We start from the raw sequence: 17,426 nt of genomic DNA on the forward strand, positions 1-17,426 counted from the left end.
GTAATGCCCATGGACAAAAGAGAAGTGAACGTAGAAAAATAATTTTCCTCCCCTCTTTTTAAATTGGAAAGGAAACAACAAAATTGTGGGGAACCATCTCTGAGGCAAGACAGAAAGCTGCAATACTGCAAGCACTAGTTTCTTTTCCTGCTGGTATACACGTTTTATTTAAAAAGAAAAGCCAAACAAACATTTTATGAGGTGGAAATACTACATCTTAGTAGTAAGTTCCATCTGTGATTGTTTATGGGGTCTTTTGGATTTTTTGGATGATTTTCTATATTTGTATGCAAAAAGAGCCAAGCCCAGTGCCCCAACTGCAGAAAGAGCAAGAAGCACATAGAGTGCTGTTTCTGCACCTTGGGCTGTCAAATCCAACCCCAAAAAGCGCACGCTGTCAGCTGCTCCTGGAGAGGGGTCTGTCGGAGTCACTGCATGGAAAACAATGAGAAAGTGTTAGTCACAGCCTGGGGAACTGTCCCCTGCAGGTGTGGGCACTGCTGCTTCCTGCCTCCACCAGGCTTTTAACTGTGTCCTTCGGTACTGTGGCAGGAGCTGTAATTCTGGGGCTCAGGGAGTGATACAGTTCTAGCTCAGAGTAAAGGCACAGCTGAGGCTGACAGTGCAATTCCTGATAGTACAGGTGAGTATTCTCATTCCCAAACTCCCACACTGACACTGGTTGCTTTTCATTGTACTGCTCCAATTGAGAAGACACAAATGACAAAAGAATCAGTATTTCCAAAGCCTTACCCAAAACAAGGATGTGTATAATGTATTCAAAATTTCTTTCTAAACAATCTTGTGGGAGTAGTGAGTGTGTGTGGTTTGGAAAACACTGGGCAGGTCTGTTGGAGAGGTATCTAATGGAGTAACTTTTGCTACATTTTTAACACAGGCATGTATTGATGTGTTCTTGCACAAGGGTTTAGTTGTTAGTCTGGTTTTGCATAGGGAAGTGACATTGACTGGAGCTGCAGAAAAAGGTGGTGTCTCTAAAAACCGTAGATTATGGAACTCTTCTGGGATTAGGATTAGATACAAACACAAGCATCATTTCTGCTGCATCACTTACCTTCTGGCTCCTGTTCCAGACAGGGATGTGGGCCTGTTGCTGGGTCTGGAAAGCCATTGCAGTTTATGATCTGTGAATAATACTTGGCTGAGGCCTTGGGGCGTCGTGGCAAGGCAGGGTCTGAAAAATTGACGTGGTAGAGCCCAAACTTTTCCGCAAAACCCACGGCCCACTCGAGGTTGTCCATCAGTGTCCACGCAGTGTAGCCCCGTAAGTCAACACCGTCGAGCACAACAGCTGCAGGCAGGAGCAGAGAGAAGAGAGAACAGGTCAGTGGTCACCCCTCAGCCAGCCAGGGCAGGAAGGTGCTGCAGAACATCCACACATGGCACACAGTTATTGCCACTTGGGCCTCACTGGTTTTGGTCCCCCCATTGCCACCTCTCCCCTGTATTGACTTGGCTCGGCTGCCAAGTTACAGCCAGGGGAGTTCACTCAGTGCCCAGGACTGGACAGTGCTTTTCTCTGCTCCAAAAATCAGAGCTTTTGTGCAAGAAAAAAAAAGGTTTAGGAATAGAGAAGAAGACCCATTAAAATGCAACCATTGCCTAAACAAATGTTTGTAGCACCTTGCTGCTACAACGCAGTAAATGTCTGAACACCTGGCTGTTCCCAGTACATCAGAAAAGCAAACTGAAAAAGCCCTTTGGTGAAGTTGTTTCACTGCTGCTGTAAATGAAACCAGTTTGGGGGTTGGGTTTTTACTGTTGTTTTTAAAAAAGATGCAGTCTTCAGACACAGAAGAAGTTCAGGAGTTTAGCAGGTAGAAGTACCTTCTCTCACCAGGTGCAGCAAATCAGGGAAGCTGCAGGTTACCCCACTAAACTCAGGATTTGTTCTTCCTTTAGATCATCTTTCCTGGCACGTTTGTGACTATCCACAGGCAGTTTTTGGTAAACCCAAAAGCTTTTGGAAGTGGTCTCAATAAGCTCATGTAACTGTATAACAAGATACTTGTTATATATATCTCTGCAACTGTGATGGCAGTGGCCTTTCAGCTCTTCACAACTTGATTTGTACTTATCAGTCTCGTGGCAGAGCTTTGGATGACCAGATGTCAAAAATCACTCTTACCTTTCAGTGCCTCATTAATGTAGGACCGGTAGTAATGCATTCTCCAAGTGTCATTGAATTCAAAGGCTCCCCTTTCTGAGATCCCGTTTTCAGTCACGTAAATGGGAGGGTCGTTGTACTCCTCCTTTATCCACCTGAGGATCTTCCTGAATCCGAAGGGTGTCACCTTCAGCCAGAGGGAACCAGAGCTGAGCCAGCTGCGGTCGGTCACTGTGGCTACACCCCTGTGGAGGAGGACACTGCTCAGGGACAGTCCCAGCTGCCAGGCACCTCTGTGCCCAGGGCTGAGGTGCTGCTGGTGCCCATAGGCCTAAAAAACACTTGTCCTGCTTTGATTTACGTTAATACTCTGTGTTAATCAGATGTGGCTGACAACTTCGTGTTGGTTCCAAATCTTTGTATACTACGACACCATTTCTACTTTTCAAGGCATAATGCAGTGCTTGAGCACACAGAATTGCCCTTTACATTACATGCAGGAATGTAATGAGCCCACTGTTCTACAGGGTTAAACGATAAGGGGTTGGGATGTAGCAGCAAAGGAAAGTGATAACAATTTCATCTATTCCCTGTGGAAACATTTTGGAAAGGAGACAATTTCACCCCCACATGTGGTCCCACTGTTACCTGAATTCTCATTAGAAAAACTAGTAAGCCCCTATTGTTTACTTTTTCAAGCTGAGGAATGGAATTAGTATCTAAATAAAAAATCTTGACTTAATCTATGAAGTAATTTAGCTATTTAGGCTTTGAACTTACATTTACCCAATGCAATGAGGGACTTAAACCTGTTTAACAACAAATGGATCAGTATCCATAAACCAGGATAACACTCACAGTTTAAACTGCAGATTGGAAGCAGGAAATATGATAAATACTGTTTATCACCTCATGTCTGTAAGAAAAAGGCTGTTGCTGGACTTTTGTGAAAATAACAGCGCCTCAGGTACTGCTTGGTTATATTATCCCAAGTATTGGTTTACAACAGCCTAAAACACCTATCTCTTACAGCTTCATTTGCTATAGATTTACACTTGTCAGTTAACCCAGGCTCCAGGTGTGCAGATTTTACTTGACCAATAATTCACATTCATCTCTTACCTATCAGAGTCATATGACATGACACCCTTAGGATAGTTTAGGTTGTATGCTAAAACCGTGGTATAATGATTTAGACCAAAGTAGTCATATGTGCCTTTAATTCTTTGTTTTTCACTTTCAGTAAATTCTGGAAGTCTGCAAGAGAAAACAGAGAATACACTGTGCACACACTCATAATGCTGGGATCCCTGGTACCAGCACCACAAGCACAAGGAGAGAAACTGGGAATGGAAAATAAGAAATGTAACTGAGAGGGACCAATGAGATCAGTACATAGTTTTAAGAAAAGTTAAACAAATTTACCACAGGTATCAGGTTAAGTACTGTGGCTAATGCAGGGCAGTTACTGTGTCACTGAGCTGACAATTTATTACCCCAAATACTAGTCAATTTAGTTTGCAAGAGAGGTAAAGACAGGGAATAGGCAAAACCTCACTACCTAGATTGGAACTAAGTGATCTTCAAGGTGCCTTCCAACACAAACCATTTTGTGATTCTCTGAAAACGTACGCTAGAATTTTTCTGTGAGAACACATTAAGGTTTTTTTACAGTCGCATTAGAATAGAATCATTGAAATGTATCATTCCTATAAGAAAAGCATGTTTCAGCACAGCCAAGTGAAACAAAAGCAGGTGTGTGCCTGGCCTCTTACCGGGACTTGCTCAGGCCCTGAGCCAGACTTCGTTCCCGAACCCTTCTTTTCATCACCTCACTATAATCACCATTTTTGAAAATAGGGTGAGCAAACCAACCTAGAAAAAACTAAACCAGGAAATAAGGGAGGATAAATCATATATCAAAACATGGGATTTAGCCGTTGCTCTGTCATGTGCTGCTTTATAGGTGATACCTGACTTTATAACATGCACGTAGAGATACAAAGGGATGCCCATATAACAGCAGTAAATTTAATAAGCTTTTTTCACTGCAACCACATTTTGTTTCATTTCTGTTGCATTCTTGATCAGCCCCCCGTAAGAGTAGGATACATTTCCTTACAGTGATGCTTCTGCCTGACCATTTTATTCCAGTGAGGTGCTGATCCAAAGAGGGGGAGTCAGCTGGAGCAGCAGGGATTGCTGCGACCAGGGAGGGATCTCTGTACCTGCATGAATCGCCTGGCAGCCTCGATGTCCTCCTGGCTGTGTGGGTTGCGTGGCTCTGCCCAGTCAGAGTTGATGGTGATGGAGATGAGCCCTCCCTGCCTGGCCCTGTAGGTCTCGTTGTAGAGGTGCCAGACCTCGGCGTGTGCCTTGATCAGGTTGTGTCCCACCGCGTAGGGAGCGCGCCCCGGCCGCACCGACACGCCTGCGGGGACAGGGGCACCACGGGCACTGGGGCAGCACTTCCCAGCCTTCTCCTGGCTGATTCCCAGCCCTCTCCTGGCTGATTCCCGGGTTAACACAGCCCCGGGGCACCCTGAACCGCCCCCGGTAAAGGAATGAATGTGCAACACCTGGAGCTCCAAGCCCAGCCCTGGGCTGCAATCAGCTGGGCAGAGGCAGCTGAAGGGGCAGCTGCCCTGGGAAGGCTGTGCAAGGAGGGCCCTGCATTGCCCTCTTCACCCTCTGAATGGGACACGGATTGCCAGCAATGGCAGCAGGCTGCTGCTGCCAGTTTGGAAAGCAGAAAGCTGTGTGCTCAGGTCAGCTCACATCCTCTCTTCTCTTGGTTCTACCCTGCTGCTGAGCTGGGTCTTCCTTCAGCCCGAACTCTTCTCCAGTTTCCTGGAGCTGGTCTGGAAATAAAGTCTGCTCCAGGCAGCAAGTGTAATCCAGACTTGGGTGTGATAGGCAGAGTAAAAGAAGGACCTGTTCACCACACCACAGCAATCCAAACCCCATCTATCCACAGCACACCATTTTCCTTGTTCTACCTTTGGAAGCCCCAAGGAAGTACTCTGCTGCAGAGTAAAGCAATTGTGCTGACAGTGCCGTGAGGGCTCTGAGGTTATGCCCAGCAGTCTTACCTGGAGCAGCTGTGCCAACGCCATAGCCAAGATAGGCAGTGTTGTAGGGTTCATTGAGGGTTATCCAAAATTTCACTTTATCTCCCAGCCTCTGGAAAATGACCTCAGCATATTCCTTAAACCTCTGAACTATGGTATCGTTCTCCCACCCACCAACATCCTGCAGCGCCTGTGGGAGGTCCCAGTGATAGAGAGTCACCTGTGGGGAAAGACAGGAGGACAAAGGACTTAATCAGTCACTCTCACAGTACCTCAGATTCATTTATGGCCACAAAATTGCACATTACATTTGTGCTTTGTAATAACTGCATTAGGAACAGCTAACTGCAGATCAAAGCACACAAATAACTGCTTTCATCTGCAGTTACCTGTTCCTAAGGTAGTTTGTTGTAGTGATCACTCATGCCACTCAATAAAACACATTTTTGTCAGTTTCTTTAGAGACTGCCTAATGGTTTCTTTAGGGACTGGTTAATCTTCTTCTAATGGTGAAGATTAGGCTTTTACCAAAAACCACATTGTGACAGCAAGAACTCATCAGTGAAGAACTGCTGCACCTGCCTTGACTCTCAGGTGAAATACAATCCACTAGAACACCTGTCTGGGCTGGGACAGGGGTATGAGGACAGCTCAGAGTCACTCAACAGTGCTGAAAGAGCTGATTGATGCAGGAGTGAGGTCACTGTCTATTGTATGTGACAATAACACTGACCAGTGGAGTTTCCTGAATCCTAGGAAAATAACAAAGTTACATCCATCTCTAAGAAAGGCATGAAGGAAGATCCTTGGAAGTACATCAGTCAGTCTCACCTCAGTGTCTGAAAGATCCTTGCATAGGTCCCTGTGAAATCTATTTCCAAGGTAAAAGGGACAAGAAAGCATTTGGAAACAGCCAATAGTAAGTTTACTGTGGTCTTTCTGGGCAGTAATTTCAACATATCCCTACATTCCAAGTTCATTTGTTTATGAAATACCCCGTGTTTCTCCACAAAATTTGACAAACATGACAAACAATTTCTGTGTGAAGGAGGGCACGGACAGAAACACACACATTGCTCTAAGCATCAGATTTGGGGTTTGCTTTTTTATAGTTACCTGAGGCATAATGTTGGCTGCCAGAAGGGCATCAATCAGCCTTTCATAGTAGTTCAGTCCCTTTTCGTTGATGTACCTGGTGGTCCCATCTGGGAGAACACGGGACCAGGAGATTGAGAAGCGGTAGTGAGACACCTTGAGGCTTTTCAGCATTTCCACATCCTCCTCGATCTTGTGGTAGCTGTCACAGGCCACATCTCCAGTCGCATCGTCGCCGATTCTCAAGGGAGTGTGGGAATATTTGTCCCAAATGCTAAGTCCTTTCCCATCTGCTCTCCATCCTCCCTCAATCTGTAATTGAAAATGGAGGAAGAATTATTAGCAAACCCAAATTTAGGTCTCGGCCTAGCAAAGAATTCAGCCTGTTATTCTGTGTGGTGCCATGCAATGAATTAACTGTCCACGGATACTTCAGGAGTCCATCTCAGTTTCCTGACCTGGTAAGCTGCAGTCGCTACACTCCACAAGAAGTTCTCTGGGAACTCTCCATATAAAAATTCCTCTTCCTTGGGCAGTGGGATGCCGTTATTGTGGATGATTTCTGCATAGTACATGGCAGAGCGCTTCGGCGTTCTCGGCCTGTTGGGGTTGTCAAAATCTATCTGGTGCAATCCAAATCTGGGACCATAACCATCCACCCATTCAAAGTTATCCATCAGAGACCAAGCGTTGTATCCTTTCAGATTAACACCATCTATCTTGTAAGCTGAAAGACCAGGAAAAAGATGGAGGAGCATCAGTGGCATAATCACACATTAAATGAACCCTAAGGAGTCCACATGCAAGCACATACAGGCTCCTAGTTTCACACAGGTGGCACTGGTCAACTAAGGTCATTGAGAGAATCTTCATAGTTGGAGGAAAAAAAAAATACAGCCAAGCAAAGGAGATCATAAAAACAAATGCTATGTTTAAATTGTGTTCAGACTATTTAAAGACTGATATCAATCACTTTTAAAAAGCTTCAGAGGAGCTAAGTAACCAGAAATCTAGAGGAAAGACACACACAACACTGACAGAACAAAAGCAAACTCTGGTACCTTTTAAAGCTTCATCAATGTATGTTTTGTGGTAAAATATCCTGGCATTGTCATCAACATCCGACTTGGCATTTATCCCAACACCATTCTCAATGATGTATATTGGGGGGTTTCCATATTCCTCTTTGATCCAGTTCAGTAGCCTCCTCAGACCCCAGGCCACAGGCCGATGGTCACTGAGAGCTGAGGAAGGCCAGGAGCTGTCAACAGTTTTGGAAATTTCCTGGTCATACTCGTAAGAGAAGGGCCTCAGACGTGTTGTTGAGTGGCTCACAATTTTGGCGGAGTATGTGTTGAAGCAGAAGACATCTGCCGTGCCCCGGATGTATTCACGCTCCTCCGCTGTGATAACCGGCAGGCGCGACGACGGCAGGTCCTGGAGCTCGCTCCTGTTCCCAACTTTCCACTTCATGACCTCGGGGTAGTCCCCGTTTTTGAAAATGGGGTGTGTGAACCAGCCCACCAAAAACTGCAGATACCTGTCAGCAGCTTCGATGTCCCTGGGGTCACTGAGTGTCTTCGGCTCACCCCAGCTAATGAAGGGGCACAGGGCAATGACCCCTCCCTGACTCGCTCTGTATTTGTCGTCGTAGGTGTGGTAGACCCTGGCGTGAGCTTTCAGTAAGATGTGGCCAACCTTGTAGGGAGCAGTGCCAGGGTCCTTGACATTGGGTGGGAACAGCCCCTCGCCGTAGCCCATCCAGGCAACGATGTTGGGTTCATTGATGGTAATCCAGAACTTCACCCTGTCCCCAAAGGTCTGGAAACAGAAGTCTGCAAAGCTGTCAAACAGGTCAATCAGCTCGTTGCTCTCCCAGCCACCGATGTCCTGGAGAGCTTGTGGGAGGTCCCAGTGGTAGAGGGTGACAATTGGAGTGATGTTGCTTGCAATCAGTCCATCAATGAGACGGTTGTAGTAGTCCACTCCATAGCTGTTGATCGAGTTGTTCCTTCCCGTGGGGAAAATTCGCGGCCAGGACAGGGAAAAACGATAGTTCTTTACCCCTAAGGCTCTCAGCATGTAAAGATCTTCCTCCACCTTGTTGTAGCTATCACAAGCTATATCTCCAGTGTCATCATTGTTTACATTCCCTGGGACATGGGTGAAGTTATCCCAAATGCTGGGTCCTTTGCCATCAGCATCCCAACCTCCCTCTATCTGGTAGGCAGAGGAAGACACACCCCAGGTAAAATCCTCTGGGAACGTCCCATAAAAATACATGTCTCTTTCAAAGGCAGTCTGGGATGAAAACTTCTGCCAGACAACCTTTGCCTTGGAGGGAACTTCTGATGCTGGTAAATTGGGCAGCTTTGCTGGCACAGGTCGGTCAAACACCACTGGTGCAGAGGTTCTGCCCAAGGCTAGGGATGGAAAACCATTTTTTTCAATAACACTGGAATAGAAGTAAGCAGATGCCTTGGGAGTCCGTGGTCTGTTGCTATCTTCAAAGTTCACATGATGCAGCCCAAACTTTAGGCTGTATCCCGCTGGGCCTTCAAAGCCATCAAGCAGGGACCGAGCAATGTAGGACCGGACATCAACAGAGTCCAGTTTCACAGCTGCCACAGAAACAACGAGACATTGTTAAATACCCACCTGAACATCTCCTGAACACAGCTCAGCACAACAGAAACACCACAGCCAAGGACATGTGTGACAAGCCAAACACTTAAAAATGGTTTTAAAGGCTGAAAAAACTTCCCAAACAATTAGCAGTATCTGGCAGGGAAAATAGCCACCACCTTAATAGGAGCTGGTGAAAATGCTTAGTGAGAGAAATGTGTGAGAGAAGTATTAATCAATTAAATTAGTCATTAAAAAAAATAAAATCATTTGATTTCTCCATACCTTTCAGGGCCTCATCGATGTACTGGCGGAAATAATCCACTCGCAGAGTGTCATTGAGAAGATCCCCGGTGTCTCCTGTCGGCACACCATTCCCTGCTATGTATATTGGGATCCTGGACCCTGTGTATTCCTGGGATACAAACTTCAGCAGCCTTCTTAATCCCCAAGGGACCACATGGATCCAAGAAGAGGCGGCCTGTGGCCAGGAAGGATCTACATGCAAGGAGAAGTTCCCAATGCTCTCGTAGCCTGGTGTGCACGTCCCGTTAGTGCCGGCACTGACCAGGTGGGAAGTGTAATGGGAAAGGCCAAAGAAATCTGCACTCCCTTTCACCAAGGACTTCTCCTCCTCTGTAAACACAGGCAGCTGTGCAACTGTCGTGGGGCACTGCTGGTTCACTTCTTGGATCTGAGCCTTCAGGATGTCTGGGTAATCACCGTTAACAAATATGGGGTGAGCAAACCAGCCAAGCATGAACTGCAGGTACCTCTCAGATGCCCTCACATCCTCGGAGCTCGTTGGAGTCTTGGGTTCAGCCCAGTCCGAGTTCAGCACCAGCCCCACTTTTCCCAGTTGCTGAGAACGGTATTTGTCATTATACAGGTGCCAGACCTTGGCATGAGCCTTGAGAATTGTGTGAGCAACCTGGGAGCAGAAAGCAGAGGAAAATATGTCACACTGTATTGCACAAAAACTCTTAAGCATTGGGTTTATTGCTATGTGAAAATGTCCTCTCCATCCAAAAGAAATAATGATAGACGAGGAGTGTAGTAGGTTTTGGAACAAGCAAAAGAATCTGACTATCCATCCATGTCAGTTTTCAGAACAGAAAAATAAAATAACAACACCTAGTCTCTGTTAACTAACACATTTTTAACAAGTACAATAAATCCAGCAACCAAACAGTTGTCTAAGAGGCCACATTAGGTTTGAACATAGTTAAAGCACAGAACCATCATGGAAAACAACCCAATAAAAGTAGCTGCAGGATCCTAATTATTCCTGTGCCCTTACCTTGTAAGATGCTGCTCCGGGGTCGGCGATTCCTGGAGGATGCTCCCCGGTGCCATAGCCAGCGTAGCTGATAACCCAGGGCTCGTGGAATGTAACCCAGAGCTTGACCCGATCCCCGAAGGTGGAAAAGCAGAAGTCTGCATAGCTCACAAAAGCATCTATGATACTTTCATTCTGCCAGCCACCCAGAGCCTGCAGAGCTTGGGGCAGGTCCCAGTGGAACAGAGTCACCATGGGCTCAATGTTAGACTCCAACAAGCGGTCAATTAAGTGGTTGTAATAATCAACACCCTTGGAATTGATGGTCTTGTTGGTGCCAGCAGGGAAAATTCTAGCCCAGGATACAGAAAATTTGTACAGCTGGGGGTGAACTCCCCTAAGCAGGTAAGTGTCATAGCTGGTTTTATAGTAGCTGTCACATGCAACGTCTGCTGTTTGGTTCATGTGGACATGGCCCTCATGCCCAAACTGGTCCCAGATGCTCTCTCCTTTCCCATCCTCTGCCCAAGCTCCTTCGATGTTAAAGGCACCTGTGGATATGCCCCAGAGGAACCCACTTGGGAAAACATCTTGCAGGAAAGAATCCCTCTCAGCTTCAGACTGCTCAGCAAACATTTCCCAGACTGTTTGATAGGAGGACCGAGGGGCAAGAACAGCATCTAGGTTTTCCTGTAGAGTACTTGTTTCACTGGAAATATAATACATAGAAGTTAAAATCTCCAAGGCGGATGCCAGTGCCATAAAATTTGCAAACACAGTGTAAAGGAAGTTTGCTTTCCATTCAGGTCACATAATCCACACATAGTTCCTTTGACATCTGATCACTCTAACCCTGCTCTCTCCCAGCTGGGACATGAAGGTAGAGGGCAGTACCCACTGCACAACAGCTCTTTGCATGTAAAGTCTCATAATTCATTAGTTAGGTCAGACTCTGGTGCAAACAAAATCCTTGCACTGAGCAGCATTTCCCACACTATAACTGCATCATGAGTTTCCTGCTATGTAATCCTTAGCATCTCCCTGCAGTGTGACATCTCCCATGTTTCCATAAGCTGCCTTGGTTTCTCCCTTAGGAAAGCCTCTATTGCATGTTTATTTATAGCCATTTTGCTCTTGAAAAAAGCAGAAGGCTTGAAAAATGTACTTGTTTCTATTGGCTTGAAGGTGCAATTTGGGTAACCAAGGATGAGAGAGTGGAAGAGGATTACGTTATAGGATTAGTAGCAGGAGAAAGGATTGTAAGTAATTGGAAGAGACTGTGGTCAGCAGAAAAACAGCCCTTTGCAGCCCTTTCAGCAACTAACAGCAGACTTTACCACTAAAATGTCTCTCCCTGCACAAAGGTTTCTAGAGGGCACTGTTTTATTACTGTATCTTGTTACGGTATTGTATGGTGCTACAGTATTTTTTATAGTACCTTAAAACATGAGATAAGTAGTCCAAGAACTCATTAACGTCACACCCGATTATATGTTCTTCTTCTTTATTAAGAGCTGGAAACAAACAAATGGTGAGTGGTGGATGCAGTCTTAGGCGCCATGGACTGCATGACACTGCTTGTAACAAATAATTATATCTTGAAAGAAACTTCTCCTAATATCCAACCTCAACCTCCCCTTCTGTGATTTGAGGTCAATGAAGAAGATGAAAAGATTTGGGAAAGATTTCCTGATTCCCTTCCCTCAACACTCACCATCCATCCCTAATTTTCCAAAAATACTATATAACCTTAAGGTATTTCATCTAATAGCAGCAGCCTAGATTGGATGATTTTGAATTTCCTCCAGAAGTTATCATGCAGATCTTAACTAAAAAACTCTCCCTCAAACATCACTCACCAGTGACAATGGCAGCTGCTGGGATGTAAGGATGCTCTTCCACAGAAGCAGAGTCAAGGACCTTAAGACTAAAAACCAAGATGTCTTTGTCCTTCCAGACACTCTGCAAACCAGAAATCAGGGAGTGGTATGAAAAGAAGCATCAGCCAGCTAGTAAAACCATGTTCTTGGCATGTTTAGCATTTTACAGCTCCTTTTCCTGCTACCCAGATGCTGGATGACTCTTTGCTTAATGAGTTTTAAGAATGCAGTTCACAGCCAGAGGTTTAATACAGGTTAAAATAGGTACCAGCCCACAGCATCACTGATGTTGGTGCTGCCAGAAGATCTAATTCTTTCATGAACTCACCCTCAGTAACATTTCCAGCACTCTGCTGAGACGAATGTGAAGTTTGGTAGCACTGCTGTATAGCTCATGCTGGAGTTTAATATCTTTCATTACTTAGGTATTGGCCTAACAGCTTATCAAACATTTATCATGAGAGAGAGAAGGTTTTTCAGTCCCACACAAAAGAATTCTTTTCAAAAGAATTCTAGTTGTTAATGCATCAATAATAAGCATTGACCAAGATGATCCTTCCCAGCATTTTCCAACAACATATTTAAAGTCAGAATAACAACAGAGAAATGAGCAGTTTGCAGCTGCTTCCTAGTGTAGCTGCTGCCTGAGCCTTCACAGAAAATCAGAACTGTTTAGACATGCATCACAGCACATGAAATTCTGCTCCTATTTATGGTCTGTTGCTTGCTGCTATCGTATTAACCCTGTGTATAACGTTACCTGGAATTCACTCAATTTCTCGTAGAAATCTGTTTCATTTCCATAATGGTACTGAAGGTTAAGAGACACAAAGTCTACTGAATCCTGGAAACAAGAAAAGGAAAACAATCATGCTGAAGAAAAACTTTTTTTTTTTTTTTTTTTTTTTTAAGTATTACAGTAAAAATACATAAAACTGTGTTAGGTTTGATAAAGACATATTGCTGGAGTAAGAAGCCATACAGCTGTATGGGAGCACTGGACAATATAGAGAGCACAAACTATATGGGAAGATGTGCTTTGCATGTCTCCTTCTAAACAAAGTACAATTTAAACAACTTGATTAAATTCTATTTTATGAATTTAATACTAATGATTTACAGGTAATTTCTTGATTTCTGATTTATCAGAGAAATCTTTATAACTATGTGGTTCAGGTAGGCCTTATCAATAACCCTTGGCTGAAAGTCCACTTCAGAAATTTTTAATCATTCCATACCACAAGGGTTATCCCACAAAAAGTCATCAACCTCAAGGAAACAGATTGCACTCTCCTGTTAAACCAGCTGATGGAGCTGGAAGAAAACTGATAAGCTTTCAGTTTGTTTTTCAGTCCAAGGTTCTCTTCTAGTTCAGTCAGCTCATCACAAACAACCACTTTGCTCTCCCTACAAACCACACCTTGCTTAAATCCTTGCAATGTCACACTTAGGGCATTGCTTGACCTAGTTCTAAGTTTTGAAAGATTATGAATACATCAAAAATCCCTGCACTGTCATCTGTGCACTACAGCCTACATCAACATCCTCTGGGTGAGGACAGCTACGAAAAAGGAACTGGATCCTCAAGAAAGGAGGTCATTGCCTTTGTAGAGATTACATTCTTCTCATGTTGTATCATCCCTGTGCAACTACATCACTTGTAGCACAGCTTGGTCTGGGTTTTAACATAATCAGCAAATGTTTTAAATAGCAGCTAATTAGGATAATACATCAACATCTTTGGTGGTGCATTAACTGCAGAGAAAATGCTAACGTTTTGGAGACACCTTGTCATTTAGCAAGTACATTGCTAACACTGCCAATTATGAGAGAAAGTTTGTCTCCATGTAGCTTAATCAGTGCCTGTCAGCCAAGAAAGGACACTGAAACAATTTTTATATCAGCAGCTTCACATTATCAGACTAATCAAATAATTAAAGCGTACCAAACTGCTCAACCTGCTAAGATCTTATTTAACTTGAAACAAGTTATTTGATCCTGTACATAAAATCAAAGCTAAATCAAGGGAAACTTATATAATTTTGGAAATATTTCCTTAAGGCACTACCTGAAGGAAAACTGAAAGCAGTTCTGATGAAGCACTGTCCAAGACATGACTCATTTCCAAAGCAATGGACAGCTTTCCACCTTGAGAAAGAAAGAGGCAGTCTGTTAGTAACATATTACGGACAAATAAAAATTTCCATTTACTGCAGTTATTTTAAAACCAGTTTTAAATTGTTGAATCTGTGGAACACCAGAAAATGCTCCAGGGCAATTGATTTCAGAATACCCTCTGTGATTTCAATGGAGAACTGAAGAAGGTAGAAATTCAAAGGCATCATTCATGGAGCCTTTATCAATAAAATGCTCTTCCACTCCCCGCATAATTATAAGTAATATCTTTATTAATTTTCATGCCTTTGTGATGGTTCTGCAATTTTATTTTTTTTTAAATCCATTTAATGCTGAACGTTTTTGAGATGTTGGGGTGGCAAGAATGTGAAGGGACAGGAGATGCAGGAGGGAATCTGAGAAGCTTCTAAGGGCTATCACCAGATAGTGTGAATAGTACAACAAAGTATTTCTGACAAATGGAAGAATTAAAAATTATTTAACTAATTAAAAATTTGGGGAAAGAAATAGTGACTCAGCCAGCTCTACTGATTGTCTGTCTGGGACAGAAAAATTCCAAGGCCAAAGAACGCAGACCCAAGGTGATAATCTGCTTGGAAAATCCCAAGTACCCATCATGAAGAGGTGAAATTCTGTTGCTCTGTGTAACACAGGTAGATTTGGGATTTAATTCCTGTCAACCCCAGTGTCTGCAATGAGGAAGGTCAAACAAAGGACATTGCAGACCTCCTCACAGTTATTATTACACAGGAGACTTCTTGTGCCTTGTTTTTTCATGGTTTCAGGTACATTTCAGAAAGGTTTCAGTCCTTCCCCTGTGGGTCAGGAAGAGGCACACAAAAATATTTACATAGAAACTACATGTAGCAGTTGCCATCTAATGCTATCACCAAATACTTGTGAGTCATACTGAAAAACCCAGCTCTCCTTACCTGCTGGTGAGATTTTCTCATGGAGCATGTTGTAAAATCCTACATGAGCAGCAGCCAGGGCCTGGACTCGTTCCTGGGGCTCAGTGTAGGGCAGGCTTTGAAGGACCCCTGGCAGGTCACTGAAGGAGACCCACACATCCACCAGGTCCCCAAAGGCACGGAAGCTGAAGTCTGCATACTCCACAAAAAGCTCAGAAAAAGCCCTGCCTGTCCTCCCGCCAGCCTGGGCGGCCACGGCGCCAGGGATGGGGCCCTGGTGCAGAAGCAGCACGGCTCTCAGGCCAGCAGCAGCCAGGGCCTCCAGCAGCTGTCTGTAGCACCTCACCCGGGCTCCATCCACCCTCCTGGTGCTCCCCTGGGGCAGGACGTGTGCCCACGGCAGCGGCAGTTTGTAGTGGGTCACCCCCAGCTCCCGGAGCCGCTGGAAGTACCGGGACAGCTCGGAAGGCACGAGGTCTGCCTGGCACAGGTCACCCTGCTGCTCCTCGGGCAGCACCTGGCCCTGCAGGCCCAGCCTCTCTGCCAGCTCGCTGGGTAGGGGCCCTGCAATGGTGATAAAATCCTGAGCAAAGCCCCCATCTACCCCAAGGCTGAGAGGAACCAACAGAAAGAAGATGACCGTCTTACAAATCAGGTCCATTTCTGAACCCTGCTCCTGAAACAATTATTCCACACTACTTATACACCAGTAGAAGTAATATTTAACTGAATATTTATCTGTTCCATAGATAAACGTTCCCTGAACTAGCTGACACTGGAATAACATGGCAGGACTTTCATTCAGTAATCAGACAGAGAGATGAACATAGGAAACGCTTCCAATCAGTTAAGAAAGGTCATGTGAAAACATTTTCTGAGATGCTCATGTTTCCCTTTAAATTTAAATATCAGTTGACATTTGCTGATATTGCCTCCCATTTCGAGGAAGACAAAATAAGCAGATAAACCTGCCCTCTCCTTTTGGCCTTTTTCAGCTTTGGAAGAATCCCGGCACAGCTCTGGATGCAAAAACCAACAAAAGCAGTGTTATCTGCGTGGCTGGGGCTGGGTCTACCATGGCTCAGGGCGTGCAGGGCAGCAGGAGGCATGTTTTGTGCTCTAATCCTCGGTGGATAAAGGAAATCTGAGATAGGGCACCTCAGCCAGCTGGAAAAGTGACTCAGATGTGAATTTCGGCAGCAGCAACAGTGTGCTTCCTCCTGCCCTTCCCTCCAGGAATTGGAGTATCATTTCTTTGCTTTCCAAAGCACTCCCTCCTTCAGCCCTAAAAACACTGCTCTCCCAGCAAGGTGGACACATTCAGATCACTCACATGAAGGGCAGAGCTAAAAGAGCTGAGAACATTTTTAAACCAACCAAACACAAAATTCTACATACCTATGAAATGTTGGGTCTATCTCAAGAGTTCATTTCCTTCAATACCCAGAATTTTGTCTGAAGCATACCTGCAATCATCTGGGCAAGTTACTGCTGTCAAGAAATATTTAAGTTGCAGCAGAAGACACCCCTCAACATCTGCTGTTACTGAAACCTTATACAGGGATTGTAATCTGTGTACTTTGGCCCTATTTGACTCCTAGATGATTTTTTTTTCAGGAAGCCCTAGAGATCTGTAACATTGTGCTGAGTGTTCTGAACAAGTTCACTCCACTCTGATGTCTGAAAAGCAAGTTTGAATATTAACTTTACAGCACCACCTGGTGCTTACTTTTCAGTAGAGCTGCATTAACTCAGAGAAAGCCCCTCTCAGCCTACAGAACTGGGGAAAGAAGCAGAAAAAATACTTTCTCCTACATGAAGAGTATTTATTTTCAAACAAAGATTGAGAGGAGGGGGAAACAAAAAATTAAGGCCAAACATCTTCCTATTGTTATTTTGAAAGTAAAGGAACAATACAGAGTAATATCAAAGTGTTGTTAAGGTGGGTGGCTATTTTTAATGAATGTAGAATTTGCCAAAATGTAGTTTATGAAAGAAATGAGTGGAGAAGTTATTGCAGTTGGAGTTAGTGCCCAGTGATGGGGTAGCGCTGATGACAAATATTTATCATTCCCTCTACTCCTTAAACAGAACTGTTATTTTAATGATACGCTTAGTTAGACCAAGGTGTAACTCTCCAAAGCTGGGAGAGATTAACAGGAAAAGAATACTGTCTTACAAACCAGCTCCACTTCTGAACCTCCTTCAGAAATAGTTACTTCACACTATTTCTAAGTAAAATATGTAACCTTGATATCTTTCATGCATTACAAATGTTTCTTAGGTGCTGGTATCCAGTCA

General features: G+C 44.4%; 1 protein-coding gene across 1 annotated transcript; it reads right to left on the reverse strand.

Annotated features, from left to right (window-relative positions):
* Positions 1-173: 173 nt before the first annotated feature.
* Positions 174-15,786, reverse strand: LCT (lactase). The gene is made up of 17 exons (XM_066323338.1): positions 15,147-15,786; positions 14,147-14,226; positions 12,839-12,922; positions 12,058-12,160; positions 11,637-11,712; positions 10,220-10,907; positions 9,205-9,850; positions 7,356-8,915; positions 6,753-7,021; positions 6,316-6,606; positions 5,221-5,419; positions 4,357-4,559; positions 3,904-4,013; positions 3,251-3,385; positions 2,150-2,373; positions 1,076-1,312; positions 174-431 (listed from the first exon to the last, which is right to left on the reverse strand). Exons 1-17 carry the CDS (start codon positions 15,784-15,786, stop codon positions 211-213), a joined length of 5,766 nt encoding a protein of 1,921 aa, XP_066179435.1. The 3' UTR covers positions 174-210.
* Between the last annotated feature and the right edge of the window lie 1,640 nt (positions 15,787-17,426).

Source organism: Sylvia atricapilla, chromosome 7 (genome assembly GCF_009819655.1).
Source record: "Sylvia atricapilla isolate bSylAtr1 chromosome 7, bSylAtr1.pri, whole genome shotgun sequence".
Lineage (NCBI taxonomy): Eukaryota > Metazoa > Chordata > Aves > Passeriformes > Sylviidae > Sylvia > Sylvia atricapilla.

What these genes read in the sequence shown, in the direction of transcription:
- LCT (XM_066323338.1), bottom strand. Translation starts at nt 15,786, where the DNA reads ATGGACCTGATTTGTAAGACGGTCATCTTCTTTCTGTTGGTTCCTCTC. An exon ending in TGAGAAAATCTCACCAGCAG is followed by an intron (nt 14,227 to 15,146) that starts GTAAGGAGAGCT and finishes TTCTTTCTCAAG; the next exon opens with GTGGAAAGCTGTCCATTGCT. An exon ending in TGCTTTCAGTTTTCCTTCAG is followed by an intron (nt 12,923 to 14,146) that starts GTAGTGCCTTAA and finishes TCTTGTTTCCAG; the next exon opens with GATTCAGTAGACTTTGTGTC.